The 16,722-nt window shown below is 31.5% G+C and overlaps 2 protein-coding genes across 2 annotated transcripts in view; one reads left to right on the top strand and one right to left on the bottom strand.

The window, feature by feature from the left end:
- LOC108903924 (probable G-protein coupled receptor CG31760) overlaps positions 1-16,722 on the top strand; it is a 164,797-nt gene that overhangs the window by 45,465 nt on the left and 102,610 nt on the right. The gene's annotated exons all lie outside the window — the stretch shown is intronic.
- The window catches only part of LOC108903943, a 42,176-nt gene that overhangs the window by 6,736 nt on the left and 18,718 nt on the right, over positions 1-16,722 (bottom strand). The window contains exon 2 of the mRNA XM_018706296.2: positions 4,996-5,117. Within this exon, the coding sequence (XP_018561812.1) occupies positions 4,996-5,114 (119 nt within the window). The 5' untranslated portion in view covers positions 5,115-5,117. The remainder of the gene's footprint in view (positions 1-4,995; positions 5,118-16,722) is intronic.

The following is a 16,722-nucleotide window of genomic DNA, read 5'->3' as shown; positions in this document are numbered from 1 at the left end:
TTTTTTAATCACAATTCAATCATTTTTAAAAGTATACAGTATGTCCAAGGTTAGAGTGAGTAAAAAGAAAACCTTTAATTTTACGTTTTATGGAAAAAAACACAATTGGGAAAAGTTTTGTTCGTATTTAAAATGAGATTGCCATGGATAAAGCTAGCATTTCATATAAGGGCTGAAATTGTCACAATAACAACGAGAACACCGCGCAGCTGCTCTACGTTATGCATAAATTCTATAGTGAAGGCAGCGGTTCAAAATAAGTTCTCTATTGATAAATCATGCATCTTACACATTAATCTTTACTGCTGTTTAAAATGTAGTACGTAGTTAAGATTCACTCTGTATATTAAAATTTCGGAAATGGTACGATGTATAAAGTTGTATAATTATACGGGGTATTTATTAAGTACTTGTACAAACTGTAAAGGGTGAATCTTTGACTAATTTTAAGATAAAAAGTTTATATGAGGTCCACAACGGCTTGGTTTTTGAGATACAGAGTTCAAATAAAATTTGTTTGGTATTTTGATTATATTTGGATAGAGCGAAAAAAAGTGGTAATGTAAATATGCAATTTATTTTAAAATTCGTTTTCAAATAAAGCCAGAGAAAAAATAAAACGGTTTTACAAAATTTCGGATTTTTCAGGATATCTCCGGAACTACCCGGAATTTTAAAACTTTCTAAACGGCATATAGTTAGGTATAAAAACACACAACTTTTTTCTAATTTGAGCCACCCCGTATCTCTTACCGTTTCCTAGATCCTAATGCTATCCCATGCTTATATTGGATGAGATAGCAAAAATTATATCATATAATTTTGATAATTTTCTAAAAATATTTTAAAGATAAAAAAAATTCCGGAATAATTTAAACACTTGTAGTATTCGATAAGAAAGTGTTACATCAAAATTGTGAATAAAATGACATTTTGTAATTCAATCTTGAAATCAAAATCTAAAGAAAGCCATGCCAGCCGTGCTGATTTGTTATTACTGTCACGTTGACTTTAATTGTTTAGTTATCGTGCAGTGAAAAGACGAATCAGACTGTTGAAGAATTATCAAACATTTTGGAAGATTATCTTTCAATTTGAAGAGGAAAAATTGTGAAAATTATAAAGAAAATATAATTGGAACAATGTGGAACGCCACAGCAAAGCAATTACAAGAACTGTTTAACGAAAAATATAAGATGAATATCCACCCTTTTCGTGATGTAGAATTTGTGGCTGCCAGAGCTACTCGAGCTGCTTTGCGAAGAATGATCCCTTAAAACGAAAAGCCAGCACCTCATCATTAACCGCTGATGAGTATAAAAGTATTACGGAAATTTGGAATGAAGATATCCCAGTGCAATTTTTTTTATCTTGCAATACATGAATTAGAATGGAGAGGAGGAGAAAAATTGAAAAATTGTCTACTAGCATTCAATTTTTCAAAGAAGAAACTGAAGAAACCTACGTCCGTACAAGAAATATTGATAAAGAAAAAGAGGAAATCAGTTAGGCTATACGTACAGTTGTTAACTCAAAATCAAAACTGGAAGGAAACAAATTCAAGGGGATGGGACAAGAACTACCCAGTTGGGAAAAATACTATACTAAATCATCAAATTCTGATATAGGAACTGACACTGAAAAAGTTAATATATCCAATCATTCTGCAAGAGCGGCTGCTGTCTCAAATTTGACGAAGAAGGGGTTGGAGAACAACAAATTATTAAAATTACAAGGCACAGTAACAGCCAGTCAATCAAGCTTCACTCATATTTGAATGTAGAGCATCATATGGAGACGACTAAAAACATGAAGGCTTTATTGTACATGTTTTCAGGTAGTGTCGTGAAAAAACTCATGTTCCCGATAAAACTTTTTCCTACATCCCCATAAAAAAACATTGTTTAAACCATTTATCCAAATATTTATCCAATTTTTTTTACCCTTTAAGTGGATTAAACTGTATGTGCCCTGTTATATATAGTAACCCATCCTTAGCACATTGTAAATTAAATTTTCATTGGTAATGTCCTAAAAGGAACTGTATAATTAAATGAAACACGCGTTAATATAGATGTATAACATTAAAATGTTCTCTAATGGCTTTTACATTGGTTACCAACTATTTAACAAATTACTCTCTTCGAGCTATCAGGAGATTGTCAACTCCTGTACCGATCGATCATACCCGCCGAGATACGATGTACGCTTCGCATTTGTTATGATTAGAAGAGTAAATCTTCTCAGGAGCATGCAGTAAATCCTAGTCGGCGGGAAGCACCTCTGATGGATTCTTACCTTTCCAGCCACTTCTAAGGCAAATAAAGCAAAGAAAACAGCTTTAAGGCGGGGTAGCTGATAAGGTTTTAGGTCTAGGAAAGCGAGTGCGGGGTTATTCGAAGAAAATCAGGCTGGGATTATTATAGCTGACGGTTGAAGATCCATTTATAGACATTCCGAAATGAATTCTAAATAACTTCTAGAGTAGTAATCCGATTTCAATGCAGTTTGCACCATTTTTATTAGAAAAAGTGTACTAGGAGGCTTTTAATTCATACTTTTTATCAGGTATAAATTAGGGCCAAAAACGTAAATAGTACAAGATAGACAAGCACCTTACAAGCTGGGAATTATTTTACTAATTTATATGCAATTTTTGTTTAGAAATTATTTGTAAAATTAGAACTAGAAAGTGAATTTTAAAGGACCTGGACAGTATCGCCATCTAGCGGAGCTTTATTCTTAGCGCATTAGGAATACGAGTAGTGTCAAACAGTCGGAATTTGATTCAAAACAACAAGTGGTTGCTGACTTTTTGGAACAAAATCATCATCAGCGATTTTGATGACTACCCAAATTACTTATTACAAATTTTGGGACAAGCTTTATATTCACCTATATTGATACATAATTAATATTATCTATAACCAGCATACATATTGGAAAAAAGTCGCTTGTACCTAATGATTTTTCTTTGTATTGTTTTCCTGGGAAATTACTCGAATTGCCCTTATCCCTTTGCCTGATCAACGTCGATATAATTTAAAGATACTAAAATAATTATTTTAAAGAATTTACTACAGTTTTATACACGTGATCTTTTTCTAACCTCCTTAGATATAGTTTGTTATTTGTTAGTATTATAGGTATTATAAATTATAGACAGTTTCAGAGCCATTTATAGGTAGTATGTTATTTGTATGATGCGTCTGCGTTTAGTGATGCTGTATAGCGTTAATGAGATACTCAAATAAAGGGTAAATCTCTCTAACAAATAGTATAATTACGTTTTACATCAAAATCTTAAAAATTTACAAAATCCTCCGAAATTATTTTTGTATCAGGATCAGATTACTTAAAATTTATTAACTTTAACGTAACGCAACTGTATTTTATATTTGTAATAAATAAGCCCTTATTATTTTAAATATTATATTCAACATATTATTTAATAAGTTAAAAAAAGAAGTATAATTCCAAAATACGATCGGAAATGTTTATTTGTGAAAACTATTATTATTATTATTTTATTGTCTGAATCTTTAAAACAATATTTTATTTCCTTTTTTTAATTGGTATCTTTCAGAGTCGAAATAAATCTAACAAAGTTGAAAGGTTGCGACAAAGGACAGTCTTTTTCTCGTTCTAGTCTTCGAAAATGTCGTGCTTACCTTGACTATGGGGTAAGAACTACAGAAATATGTTATTACATGATAATATTAGTATCTGACTTAAAATTCCATCTTGGTAATTTTACCACCCTAAAGGCTGAAAGGTTAAGGCTAAAACAAAGTTTTTTTCAAACCACCTTTTTTCAGTAGAAAAAAAGTTTGAAAAAAAAAATTTTTTTTTTTCATAATTTCAAACGCTTTCTGCAATAAGAATGTCAAAAAAAATCAGGAAAAAAATGTTTTTTTCATTTTTTTACGGATTGTGAGCATTTAAAGGCGTGATCCTTTAATTTTTTTAAAAATTCAATCGAATGAAACAAAAAAACGGCTTGATCGATCGAATTGAAATTTTGTAGGGCTTTTAGGGGTACAATGACCTGTACAACGCACACTTAACATTAGTCATTTTCCCAATATTCTCAATGTGGCACGTGATTTTCTAGAAGACCCCTAAAAGTCCTATTTTTTACGATTCTTCAGTCATGTTAAGGATTAAAAATTTTTTTTTCTAAAAGACCGTGCCAGGACCTTGTAGAGAATTCATTCAAGTTTCTGAAACCCACCGTCGATTTTCTGTGCAACCATTGGTTTCTGAGATATCGATGAACAAAAAAAAAATGATCCATTTTCATTCAAAGGATAGCTCAACGAGAAATGGTCGTATCGAGACCAAAAAAAGAAATTGAAGCTAAATGAACAACCTATATAATCCATAAGGTCGTTAAGTTGAAAAATTTTTTTTCAAGTCCGTACACAAAAAATAAGATCAAAAAAAATTTCGAAAAATTTTTTTTCATGATATTCATTACGATTGCGCTATACGTGTTACTTGAAATTTTGTTTTTTGCAAGATCCAAAAATTAGAAACTTGAAGCTTCAAATTGCTTTTTTTTTACTCCTATACGACCATTTTTATCAAAGCCATTTGAAAAATCGCCGAAAATTTAGATTTTTTTGGCCCCTTAATTTTTTCTATTAGTGTATATTGCAGTCTTTTCCACCTATGGCGAAAAGAAAATAAGTGTTTGCACTGAATTTTAAAAATGGAAATTTTTTTTATTTCATTATTTTGTGTACGATTTTTGTTAATGTAGGTGTATTCCATTTTTTAATGTATGTGTGGGCGGGAAAATATATTTATGTACACTTACTTTTTAACAAATCAAGATTAAAATTCATTTGTTTTTTATCACAATGTTATCAAAACTTGTATAATTGAGTGCAAAGTCTGCGAAAATCCAGAAGGTTATTAGCAAATTTAATAAGATCCCAATCAAGTACATTGTTTACATTCGTGTTAAATAGAATATCGCTGTATATTTACCTGCCACATAGTATACTTTCATCGGGAACAACGTAGACTGGCCCACACGTCACGAAATTTTGACAATGCCTGCATCTTAGGTCTCGTATGAGGGAAAGTGGAATCGAAGGCTTCTGCATTTTCTAAAATAAAAAAATATATATTTATTACAGTTGCATGAATATATTTTATTCAGAATTTATTACTAAATAGCGCACACAGATATTACTAACATTTAACACGAAATGATTTTTCATATGTTTTACCAATAAATATAATTATTGCTAGCAACAACCAAATTGGTATTTTAAGATACAATTTTTTGTGATCTACAACGCTCAGAAGTAATATTTTTTAACGATTTCTTAGAATATTACTCCATATAGAAATTGGTAGCTGACATCACGTTTACTACCAGATAAACCTTTAAATCTACAAATGAAATCTGCAATGAAAAAAATCAGTGCGATTGTGGAAGATCCTCGGGATCGTCCAGACTTGTAAACTATTCAACTTACCGATTCCAGATTTCGTGTGAGTTATTAGACAGTGATAAGGAATGAGAGGATGCGATGCCAAAACATTCTGGTAATAATAACGCAGTTTATAAATGTTTAATTCAAAAGTCATAAATAAATTTCTTCTGTTTATAACTTTTGATTTAATCAATATTTTTTGACGCTTGAGGGCTGGTTTTGTAGGTCTTGAAGACGAGAAAAAGTAGTTTACTGTTTTCTCATGGAAATGAACGGAAAAAGTTATAAGCGAAAAACGTGAATTTACGTAAAAATTATACAATTAACCACCCTGTAAACAATCTTCCCCCCATTTTTATGACTGTGGAAACTAATATGTTATTATACTTAATATTTAGCATCTATAGTGATAAATTCAGCTTGCCGAAACAAAAAGTCGCGTCCAACTCTATATTTCCTGTTCTAATATGAGGAATGAAAGATACATCTAATATATTTTTCTAGATCTTAATCTGTCCGATATTTCGAAATACGAATTTGCTCTTCTATCTTAATTTTTAGAATCACTTTCGGCGATTAATAATTAATCCTGTGTCATTATTATGAATGAAAATTATTATTAAACATAACTTTCATTAAATCACCGAACGTGACAAAGATGAATCCGTTGAGATTTAACGATTAAAAATTTATTTTTTACTGCGAAAAGTCAACAAAATAAATGTCTTATCTGTTTATAAGATCTTATAAACATTTTATTCCAATACCAGTTCTAAGAATACCAGTACATAAAAATTACCTCTAATATCATTGAAATAACAGATATGAGGTAACACGAAATTGCAACTGGATAACACACAATTTGACTCACATCTAATATGATGAAATAACATCGTAGTGTAATACACAGTGTCCTGATAATGTTGGAACACTACTCGACAACTACTCTGCCAACTGAAGCACCGACTAGCCCTGAATTACATACAAAAGAGTTAGAATTATTGATCAGTAGAGCCACCAATGTTCTCAACATATTTCTTTCGTATATTATTGCCTTGTACATTCTTTCTTATTTCCCAGTTTTGTTTTCAAACAATCTTTTTATTAAAGAATATCTTTCGTGCCAAATGAAAATGAAATATAACCTTGTGCTATAAACTCCAATATCATCTTTTAATCCGGGATATCCATCTTAAAAACATTTTTTATTTAGTTTTACAAAGATAAAGAATTTATAGCGGCAATAACAAATAAATATTGCAGTGCAGAAACTGCGACAAGTTGATCTCGATTACGACCAGAACATTATATTTGCGTCAGTAGAATATTTAAATAAACTTACATTTATCATCAAAGATTGTTGTGGAAATATGCATAAAAGTACTAAATTTAAACTGCTAAAGGCTATACTTATTATTGTTATTATTATTATTATCATTATTATTACTGTCGTTTATAGTGTCAAAAAATATATATATATAGGGTGGTCCAGATTTTAATAGACAAACTTCGGGAAAGTACTAAACAGCAAAAATTAACATCACTTCACTCTATGAACATAGGCGCAGAAAGCCACCCTTTATGAGATACAGGGCGTTGGAATGAACAAAAATAAAACAATTTTTTTAAATATCTGGAAAACCGCTTCATCAAATTTATCCAAATTTGGTACACATTTTTTTTCGACTGTCTTTATACAGAATTAGGAGAAATACTTGAAAAAAAAAATGTGTACCAAATTTGGATAAATTTTTTGATGGAGCCGTTTTCCAGATATTTAAAAAGAATTGTTTTATTTTTGTTAATTTCAACCATCTGCATCTCATAAACGATGGCTTTCTGCGCCTATGTTCATAAAGCAAAGTGATGTTAATTTTTGTTGTTTAGTATTCTCGAAGTTTGTCTATTAAAATCTGGACCAGCCTGTATATATATTTTTTGATGGAACACTTCTCATGTTGGAATATGTTTAAGCCGACCCAAATAACACAATGATAAATGTACGCACCTAAATAAAATATATACACTTTTGTCTTGTCTATTTTATCGGCATCTAAATATCCTCTAGAAAACCATACTTTAGATACCAGTTCTCTGTACAGTGTTTTTTTACATATATTTTATTATTCTCATGTTTTTTCTCTGTTATTAACGTACTAAGCTAATTCCGACAAATTCAAAATTTTGTTTCTAAAAAATCTTATAAAATGAGTCAATGTTTATCGATACCAGAAATCACAAATAAGTCTCCATTTGATAAGATTTAAAAGAATGAATTAGCTTTATATCTCTAAACTAGAGTAAGAAAAAGGTGTTTCTTCAAGAGGAATCGTCAAAATTATACAGGGTGATTCACAAAAGGTGTATAAAAATGAAACCTCGTATTTTTGGGATTGCGTCTTCATGCTTAGAAAGTTCAAAAATTCGTATTTGTTGAATTTTTATAAGCATTTTCCCAATAATGCAGAATTTTTATTTATGATAGATTAGATTTAGATATAAGCCAGATGTTATTTTATGAGGGTATAATTATACCGGGTAGGAAAGTACCGATGGTCTATCTGAAGTTACGTGAGAGCGATAAAGTAAGCCATAGAAATCCATGCGATAGAGAAGGATGGCTATAATGAAGGCGTCTCATAGTCACCGCCCGTTTCGCCCTTCCACAAATAAGATCCACTTCTTATTTGTGGAAGGGCGAAATGGGCGGTGACTATTAGACGCCTTCACTATACCCATCCTTGTCTATCACATGGATTTCTATGGCTTACTTTATCGCTCTCACGTAACTTCAGATAGACCATCGGTACTTTCCAACCCGGTACCTAGATGGTTAGACAGGTATTGATGCCTAATAAATGCAATTGAACTTAATACACTCATAATATTTCTTGGAATTTAATTGTAAGCACAAACCTTGCAACCTAGCAACATATTATAGTAAAAAACATGTAGCATCTTTTTTCCGTAATATACGTCAGTGTTATCTGAGCTGGTCCTTTATCATTAATACTACCTACCTGTATACAGGGTGTTTCAGAAAGACCTCCCGTTAATTCAGAGGGTGATAGTACGACAAAAAATAAGAATTTTTTTGTCTTACGAACTATATGTCTATCTCCTCTTGTTTTCGAGATACAGAGCCACAAAATAAATTTTTTTAAATAGAATTTTTACGAAAATTTCCAAACGATGCGAAATATTTTTATGAAATTTGGTATTCCAGGGTTTTTAAGGACGCCAAATACGCTGGTCTGGTAATTGTTAGTAACTGTAGTTAGTAATGACTAATTAGTCACTAAAATTTTGATATAAACTTAATTAGAGTTTAAAATATTACTAAGAATGTATGCGTTGTTGATGAGATATCCATCAATAAGTTTTGACATAAGTATACTTTGAGAAAAGTCATTTATTTTATACACCGTAATATTGTAAGAGTTCAATTAAAAGCCTTTTTTCTCGAAAACCGTTCACATTAGAAAGTTCTAACAAGGGTACATTATTTTTAGAAAATAAAATTGTACATTAGAAATTGGAATGCTAAAAACCTAACCTCAAAAAAATTAGAACCTAAAATGTAATAAGAATGTAGCGTAACTAGCGTCCTCTACAAAATATCCAAAAAATAATTAGACCAGCGTATTTGGCTCCCTTAAAAACCCCGGCATACCAAATTTCATAAAAATATTTCGCACCGTTTGGAAGTTTTCGAAAAAATTCTATTTAAAAAATTTTATTTTGTCGCTCTGTATCTCGAAAACAAGAGGAGATAGACATATAGTTCATAAAACAAAATCTTATTTTTTGTCCCGCTGAATTTACGGGAGGTTTTTCTGAAACACCCTGTATATAACTTCATATACCTAAACAAAAAGTTTTATAGCTATCTTTAAATTTCCATCCGGGTGGTAACATAATCCGAAACATAGGTTTTTGTACAGAGGAAATGTCGATAGGAACATTATTCTTTTTTTATACTTCCTATTTATAAGATTGCGAGTGCGACCCCCGATTACTATTCTATATTCTAGTAATCTAGTAGATCATTGTATTCTTGTTGGTGTAGCAATTTTTTTCTAACCGTTTACGTTAAATTTCGGGTCAAAGGAGAATCAAGATAACGGCCTATTGTAGGAGCTCGTTTCAATTAATTTACTAGGGTAGGCCTCCCAAACAGATTTAACAACTATGTCGACTGTTTTGTTCGACGTTTAGAAACCAAAACTGCCGGCTTGTACAATACCTAATCGCCTTAGAGTCGACACAAGGCGGCTTTGCATATTTTAAAAGGGAATTTCTTGGACGGTCGTCCTAGGTCGTTGTAGGAACAGAATATGTATATCCGTTTAAATTCTGATTCTGTTGACTGGAATCCAGTCTGCAGTAGGCATCAGTCAACATTGACGTCAGAAATGTTTATGCTGTAAAAACATTCACGTTTGGCAACGTCATATTTGTAGTATCGCTAACACTAGGACTATTTTTCAAATTATTTATTAAATGAAGTGATATATTATAATAATAATAATTAAAAAATAATGATAATAATGCATTTACTGCTCAACAGAAAACATTCCATTTACATGATAAAATAAGTAGATAATTATAAGCAACTACTGCACAATAAATAAAGAAAACAAATAAATAAACAAAATAAAAAAAATAAATAAACAGCAAAGAGGAAAATAGCAAAACCTACATCTAATATTGAAAATTATTGAAGTAATCCGAGGCAATTCTTAACAAATCATTAAAATTACAATGAAATAAATCACACTGATCTGCTATTTGGTTATAATTATTAGCCATTAAATAAACAGGATATTTTACAAGTACATTTGTTCTAGCATTTCGACAATAAAACAGTGAACCCTCACGAGAGCCAGGTCTCGGAACACGTATATTAAAAAGATAGATTAAAGCCTGGTAATCAACCATGCCATGAAACCATTTAAATAAAAAAGATAAACTTGCAACCACCCTTCTAGTATTCAGCGACTGCGTACTGAATCTTTGTAACAGTAATTGGTGGTTGTATCCCCTGTCAGGATAAAAATTGTCAACACGAAAAGACAGGAATTTGAGAAAACGCCGCTGTATTCTTTCGAAGTGGTTACTGTATATCTGATAACATGGGTGCCAAATAATGCTACAATATTCGAGTTTCGAACGTACCAATGTATAGTACAGACTTTTCAATGCACCTATATCGGTAAAAGATTTTGTACTTCTTATAACAAAGCCTAGCATACTATAAGTGGATTTAATACTTGAATTAATGTGATCAGCAAAAGACAATCTGCTGTCAAACATTACACCAAGATCTTTAATGTTCTGAAAACGAGTTAAAGGTAACGTACCTATATTATAATTAAATATGAGGGGCTGATTTTTAAGAGTAAACGTACACACTTTGCATTTTTTTGTGTTAACTGGTAAATAATTATCAGTACATCATATATAAACAGGATCCACAAGGTCTTGCAATAACAAACAATCAGCCACAGATATGTTCAAGAACAATTTCAAGTCGTCGGCAAACATAAGATGATTTGACTTTAATGTTAGAGATAAGTCATTTACAAATAATATAAAAAGGAGTGGCCCCAAGTTAGAGCCTTGAGGTATTCCCGATGCNTTCTAGTATTCAGCGACTGCATACTGAATCTTTGTAACAGTAATTGGTGGTTGTATCCCCTGTCAGGATAAAAATTGTCAACACGAAAAGACAGGAATTTGAGAAAACGCCGCTGTATTCTTTCCAAGTGGTTACTGTATATCTGATACCATGGGTGCCAAATAATGCTACAATATTCGAGTTTCGAACGTACCAATGAATAGTACAGACTTTTCAATGCACCTATATCGGTAAATGATTTTGTACTTCTTATAACAAAGCCTAGCATACTATAAGCGAATTTAATACTTGAATTAATATGATCAGCCAAAGACAATCTGCTGTCAAACATTACAGCAAGATCCTTAATGTTCTGAAAACGAGTTAAAGGTGACATACCTATATTATAATTAAATATGAGGTGCTGATTTTTAAGACTAAACGTACACACTTTGCATTTTTTTGTGTTAACAGGTAAATAATTATCAGTACATCATATATAAACAGGATCCACAAGGTCTTGCAATAACAATCAGCCGCAGATGATATGTTCAATAACAATTTCAAGTCGTCGGCAAACATAAGATGATTTGACTTTAATGTTAGAGATAAGTCATTTACAAATAATATAAAAATGAGTGGCCCCAAGTTAGAGCCTTGAGGTACTCCCGATGCCGCATTAAAAGTATTCGATTTGAAACCATTATAAGAGACATACATATTTCGATGATATAGTTACCGCTTTTTAAAATTGGACACACTCTTGTAAGTTTCCACCTATCAGGTAATTCACCAGTTGATAAAGCAATATTGAATAATGTAAGAAGCGGAATGCATAGAACTCTCGAGCAATCCTTTACCAGAAAACTAGGAATCTGATCCTCACCATACGTCATTTTCTTTTTTAGTTTATAGATTGCTAGAAGGACATCAGATTCGTTAAGCTGTTGTATGTTAATGCAGGATTGATAATAATTTAATGATAGATTGGATTTTTAAACATTTTCGATGGAAAAAACGCTAGCAAAGAATTTAGAAAAAGTGTCGATAATTTGCACGGGATCATCAAATTCCTGTGTCCTTTCTTATTCTGTTCAAAGGACCAAAACCTTTTAGGTTCACTTTTAATATTCGCTTGGCAGTCAACAATTATACCGGATGTCTCAGAATATGTGGGCAATATCTCGGATATATGCAGGGGACGATAAAATAACATGACACGTTCATATAAAATTTCCCCCCTACGGAGATACAGGTTCCTAAAGGACGCCCCTGAAAATCGATGGATGTGTCAGGGAAGCGACTTTTCATATATCTTAGCAAATAAATAATATATGAATCTAATTTTTTTTCTTCAAATAAAAAATAATAATTTTCGCTTCGTCAATAAACCAACCGACTTTATATCGAAGTGTTTGCTTTATTTCGACCTCATAATAATTTCAAATGCGGTTGCGGCGGGACTCCTCAATAATTCAAGGTAATCCGTTGGTGCCCATGTAAATAATGCCGCTGGGCCATTGATTTTTTACGCTTCGCGGGTGGACGCTTCCCGATTTTTTATGGTTTCAGGGATGACGCGTTTTATATAAATAGATTGCGGCCCTTTCAGCTCCACGCCGCCAGTCGGGCGGATTTTATTACGGAGTGCGTGCCTCTTTGATGTGGGACGGAACAGGCAGATAAGGCCCCAAACGACTTGAGTGAGACTTCCCAGGGATGAGGAACTATCAAAAGAAATACATACAGTTCAGGTGTATACGGAGTGTCCGGAAATTATGCGTCAAGACTTCAGGAGGTTATTCCTCACAAAAATTAGGATCACAAAGTCCTATAACAATTTTTCGAAAACTCTATATTAACGGAGATACGGAGGGTGTCAAAAAAATTTTTTTAGTTTTTCTTAGATAACTTTTTTATTTGTGATTTGATTTTTTCCAAGTCTTTCCTATATATTACTAGTGCCCTTGTAGATTTATGTTCCAAATATGATGCAAATACTCCAGTGCCAAACGGCCTAACCTGACCTTAATCTTCGATCCATGACCCACAACTTTTTTGTTTTCACCGCTTTATAAATTTGAACAGCACCATGTTAAAGAGTATCAAAAATTATTTAAAAAAGTATCTCTTGTTGCGATACAATAAAATGAACCGTTTCTGAGAAAAACGACTTCAAACATGTTCGTGCGTTAACGCTGCTTTAAATTGATTTTTAAGATTTACAAAGGAGGCTTTGAAAATAATAACTAATAATGTTTCCTTTGCGTTTTACTTTTGACAGATAATGTTTATGATACAAGTGTTAAAAGATGCAGTGCCCAGGGCGGCAAAATTCGGGTCTTGAGAAGAAAATTTTTTTTGCGCTATCAAAAATGCTTCAAAAAGTGTACGTATATGATTATAAAATCATCTATAACTATACATAATTTATATAACAAAATGAAATATGCGATACGCTATTATATACTCGATTTTCGAAAATTGGCCTGAAATCGATAACTTCCCAAATTTGAAAAATTACTGGTTTTTATAGCGGAAAGTCAAAAATTATTCTGAACCATCATCCATTTGTGTAAAATATGAGTAATGTGGCGGCATTTTTTACGGTGTCCAGAGCGGCACTAAGGGAAAATCCGGCCCTGTATACAGAATTAAAAAATACCTATTGTTTATGTTGAAAATGTGAAAATAACTATAGTAGGTTCCTTTACTACATTTTCAGTCATAACTCCTTACTAATACTAACCTAACATAAACCCATATAATGGATTTAAGAGTAGTAAATAAAAATTCCAACAATGATAGTGATATAATTTGTCACATTGTCCATAAATAAATAACAAATTAAAATAATCCTCATTAGTATCATTTAAACGATCCCCAGGCAATTTTATTTAAATTTTCGGCAAAAACTATTACAGACACAACAATAATTTGACAACTAACTTGACAAATGTCAAGTCATTTCAATTGTTTTGGGGTGTTTCTGGTCATGGCCAATTTGATAACAGGTCTGATACCAGATAAACTGTCCAAAAAATAGAAAATTGCAAATATCTCTAATAGTAGTATGGCAACTCTAATAATGCATATATAGCTTGAAAGGAAAATTCAAACTTCATACGTCAGAGTAAAAAAATACAGGATGTTCCATTTTAGTTAACAAAGTTACAGCTGTTTGAAGATATCAAAATGTAACAGCAAAAATGAACCACCGAGTATTAAATGTTTTAATTTGTTAGTATACCATAATTTAGCATTGCCTATACTCTTTACAGCTACCAAAAATCCACTTGATATCACGCTCCTGAAAAGAGATACTAGCATCTCCTCGGACCCTTGCATCTGTCAAATTTTTTCTTTAAAAATTTATTTATAAAGTGACCTCAAATTTCACGTAGACTCCGAAACTGCAAGAATGTGGGGCATTTATTTTGAGACAAAAAAATATTTCGGTTGGACTTGATTATTTCGAAAAAAAGGGCACCAAGGGGGACATTGAAAAGTGTATATTACGACTTCGAGTCTAGACCAGAAGTGGTGCTTTTAGACCGGCAGTTGATTTTTTTAAATGGAAACACCCATTTTTTACCTATCTCTTCTAGTTTTTTAAGTTTTTTTTGTGTATTCACCTAAAATCATGTAATTTCTTGCGAGAATAGCTGTGGAATTTTTAGGAAAACTTCAAAACACAGCTGAGTAATTGAACATTACATTTCTATTAATTATGGCTATAGAATATCCCAAAACTATGCGAAAAAAATTAAAATGACTTTATAAAAAAGTCTTGCCCTAATTTAGTCCTAATATAGCCTTCTTTGACCTATGCAATTAACCACAAAATTTAAAAAAAATGTAACCTAGTTCTAATAAAGTCTTAGGACGTGAAGTTTCTAACTTTTGACTTTCTAAGACTGCGACCAGACCACTGTAAGTGCTCATCCGTAAAAATTCGCTATCTCGCTTAACGTCAAAAGGTGGCATGTCGCTCGATGTTCTTAAAATTGAGTAATCTGTGAATTAAGTTAAGACCAGATTTCTACAAACACGATAAAAATATTAAGGTAAAATTATGTAAAGTAGAAACTACGTTAGGATTAAACTCATCATTAGGGAGTGGTGATAATAAAATTAATGACACAGGTTGCTTGACACTTTCTTGAAAATTTAATATTAACAGAATTACACAATCTTAGTTACTATTGTCTTAGATAAATTTCAAATAACATAATCACCGGAATTAGGAAATCCAAAAGTCCAAACCGAACAGCAGTTCCCGAGAATCTGCGAAGCCACCCCAAAGTGAGATCGAACGTCGACTTTGGTATCTGGCAATTCTCTAACAAAGCGGAAGTCTCTGACCAGTGTGAGTACATGATCCGAATTCAAGCACATTTGTTGGTAAATTAAAAACCTGTTTTATAATTCCAATGTAAAATGATAATTTTACTGTTTTGTTTCGATATAAATAGGCAGCTCTCACACCTAAAACTTCACTTTCACAAAAGCCCTGTATATCTTATATTAAACCAAATGATAAAAAAAGTAAATAATTAAATAAATACTGACTTTACTTAACAAAAAGGTGTGTACATATTGAGACATCCTTTATCAGCACATTAAAAAAATTAGTAGGTATATTTAAAAAAGTTTTAGTTCTGGAAATAGTTGTAGAAGGTGAAAAAAACGGTAATGTGTATAATTATAATACTATTAATTTTTTAAAGCTGAGCTTCCTACAACTTACTTAATCTTGTTTAGATTCAGATATTAAAATTTAACAGAATAAATAAACATTTTATTTTGAAAGCTAAAAGTGTTTCATAAGTTTATCTTGTATTTTGCAATATATTTAATATTGCAAGAAACTGTTTGATTTCAATATTATAAAAAAGATCTTAAGCCCATTTCTCAAATAGAAAGATTATTTTATCTTTACGATAAACTTTATATTTCCGGTATCTAAATATATGAATCCTCTTAATATTATTTATATACTTGTACAAGTTATCGAAATGGTGTTTTCTATATCATAATACCTACGAATAGGTTAGAATTAATTCGATTTAACTTGAGTAATCAATTCTCTGTTTCCAAAAATGAGTGATTATTCATTAATTTTAACATCTCGCGTCTCTTACAGCACATTAGGAAAAATTAAAGAGTTTCATCGGTCAATTAAACAGTTTTATTTGAAAAAAAACAAACACAACATCTCTTTTTATTAATGATGTATATATATGATTATGAAAAGCATCGTATTGAAATATTTTTAAATAAATCCCATCAATTCAAATTTATTTTTCACATTGTTAACCCCGTTTCCAGAAACTTACTTCAGATTCACATTAGTCGACGTTTAAAAAAAGAAACAAAGTAAATTAGAAAAAACTCGTTCTGCTGAAAACAGGCGACGTGTTGGTAGTTATTGTTTGTGACAGCTCCATCATCCAATTTATTTTAGAGCGGAATTTGAATTGTAATTTTACCGAACAATAATTGCTTTAGGTACATGTTATTTTACAGTAGTCAATATTAAAACATATATTGGGATACTCTTTGATGACTTATGTCATTTAGAATATGTAATGTTACTGAATGTTGTTCAATATTTGTTCAAAACTTAGAAAGCTTAAGCCAAATGATATA

This window comes from Anoplophora glabripennis, unplaced genomic scaffold (genome assembly GCF_000390285.2).
Source record: "Anoplophora glabripennis isolate ALB-LARVAE unplaced genomic scaffold, Agla_2.0 scaffold111, whole genome shotgun sequence".
In the NCBI taxonomy this organism is placed as follows: domain Eukaryota; kingdom Metazoa; phylum Arthropoda; class Insecta; order Coleoptera; family Cerambycidae; genus Anoplophora; species Anoplophora glabripennis.
The sequence above is the reverse complement of the archived record's forward strand: the minus strand, read 5'-3'. Positions and strand labels throughout refer to the sequence as shown.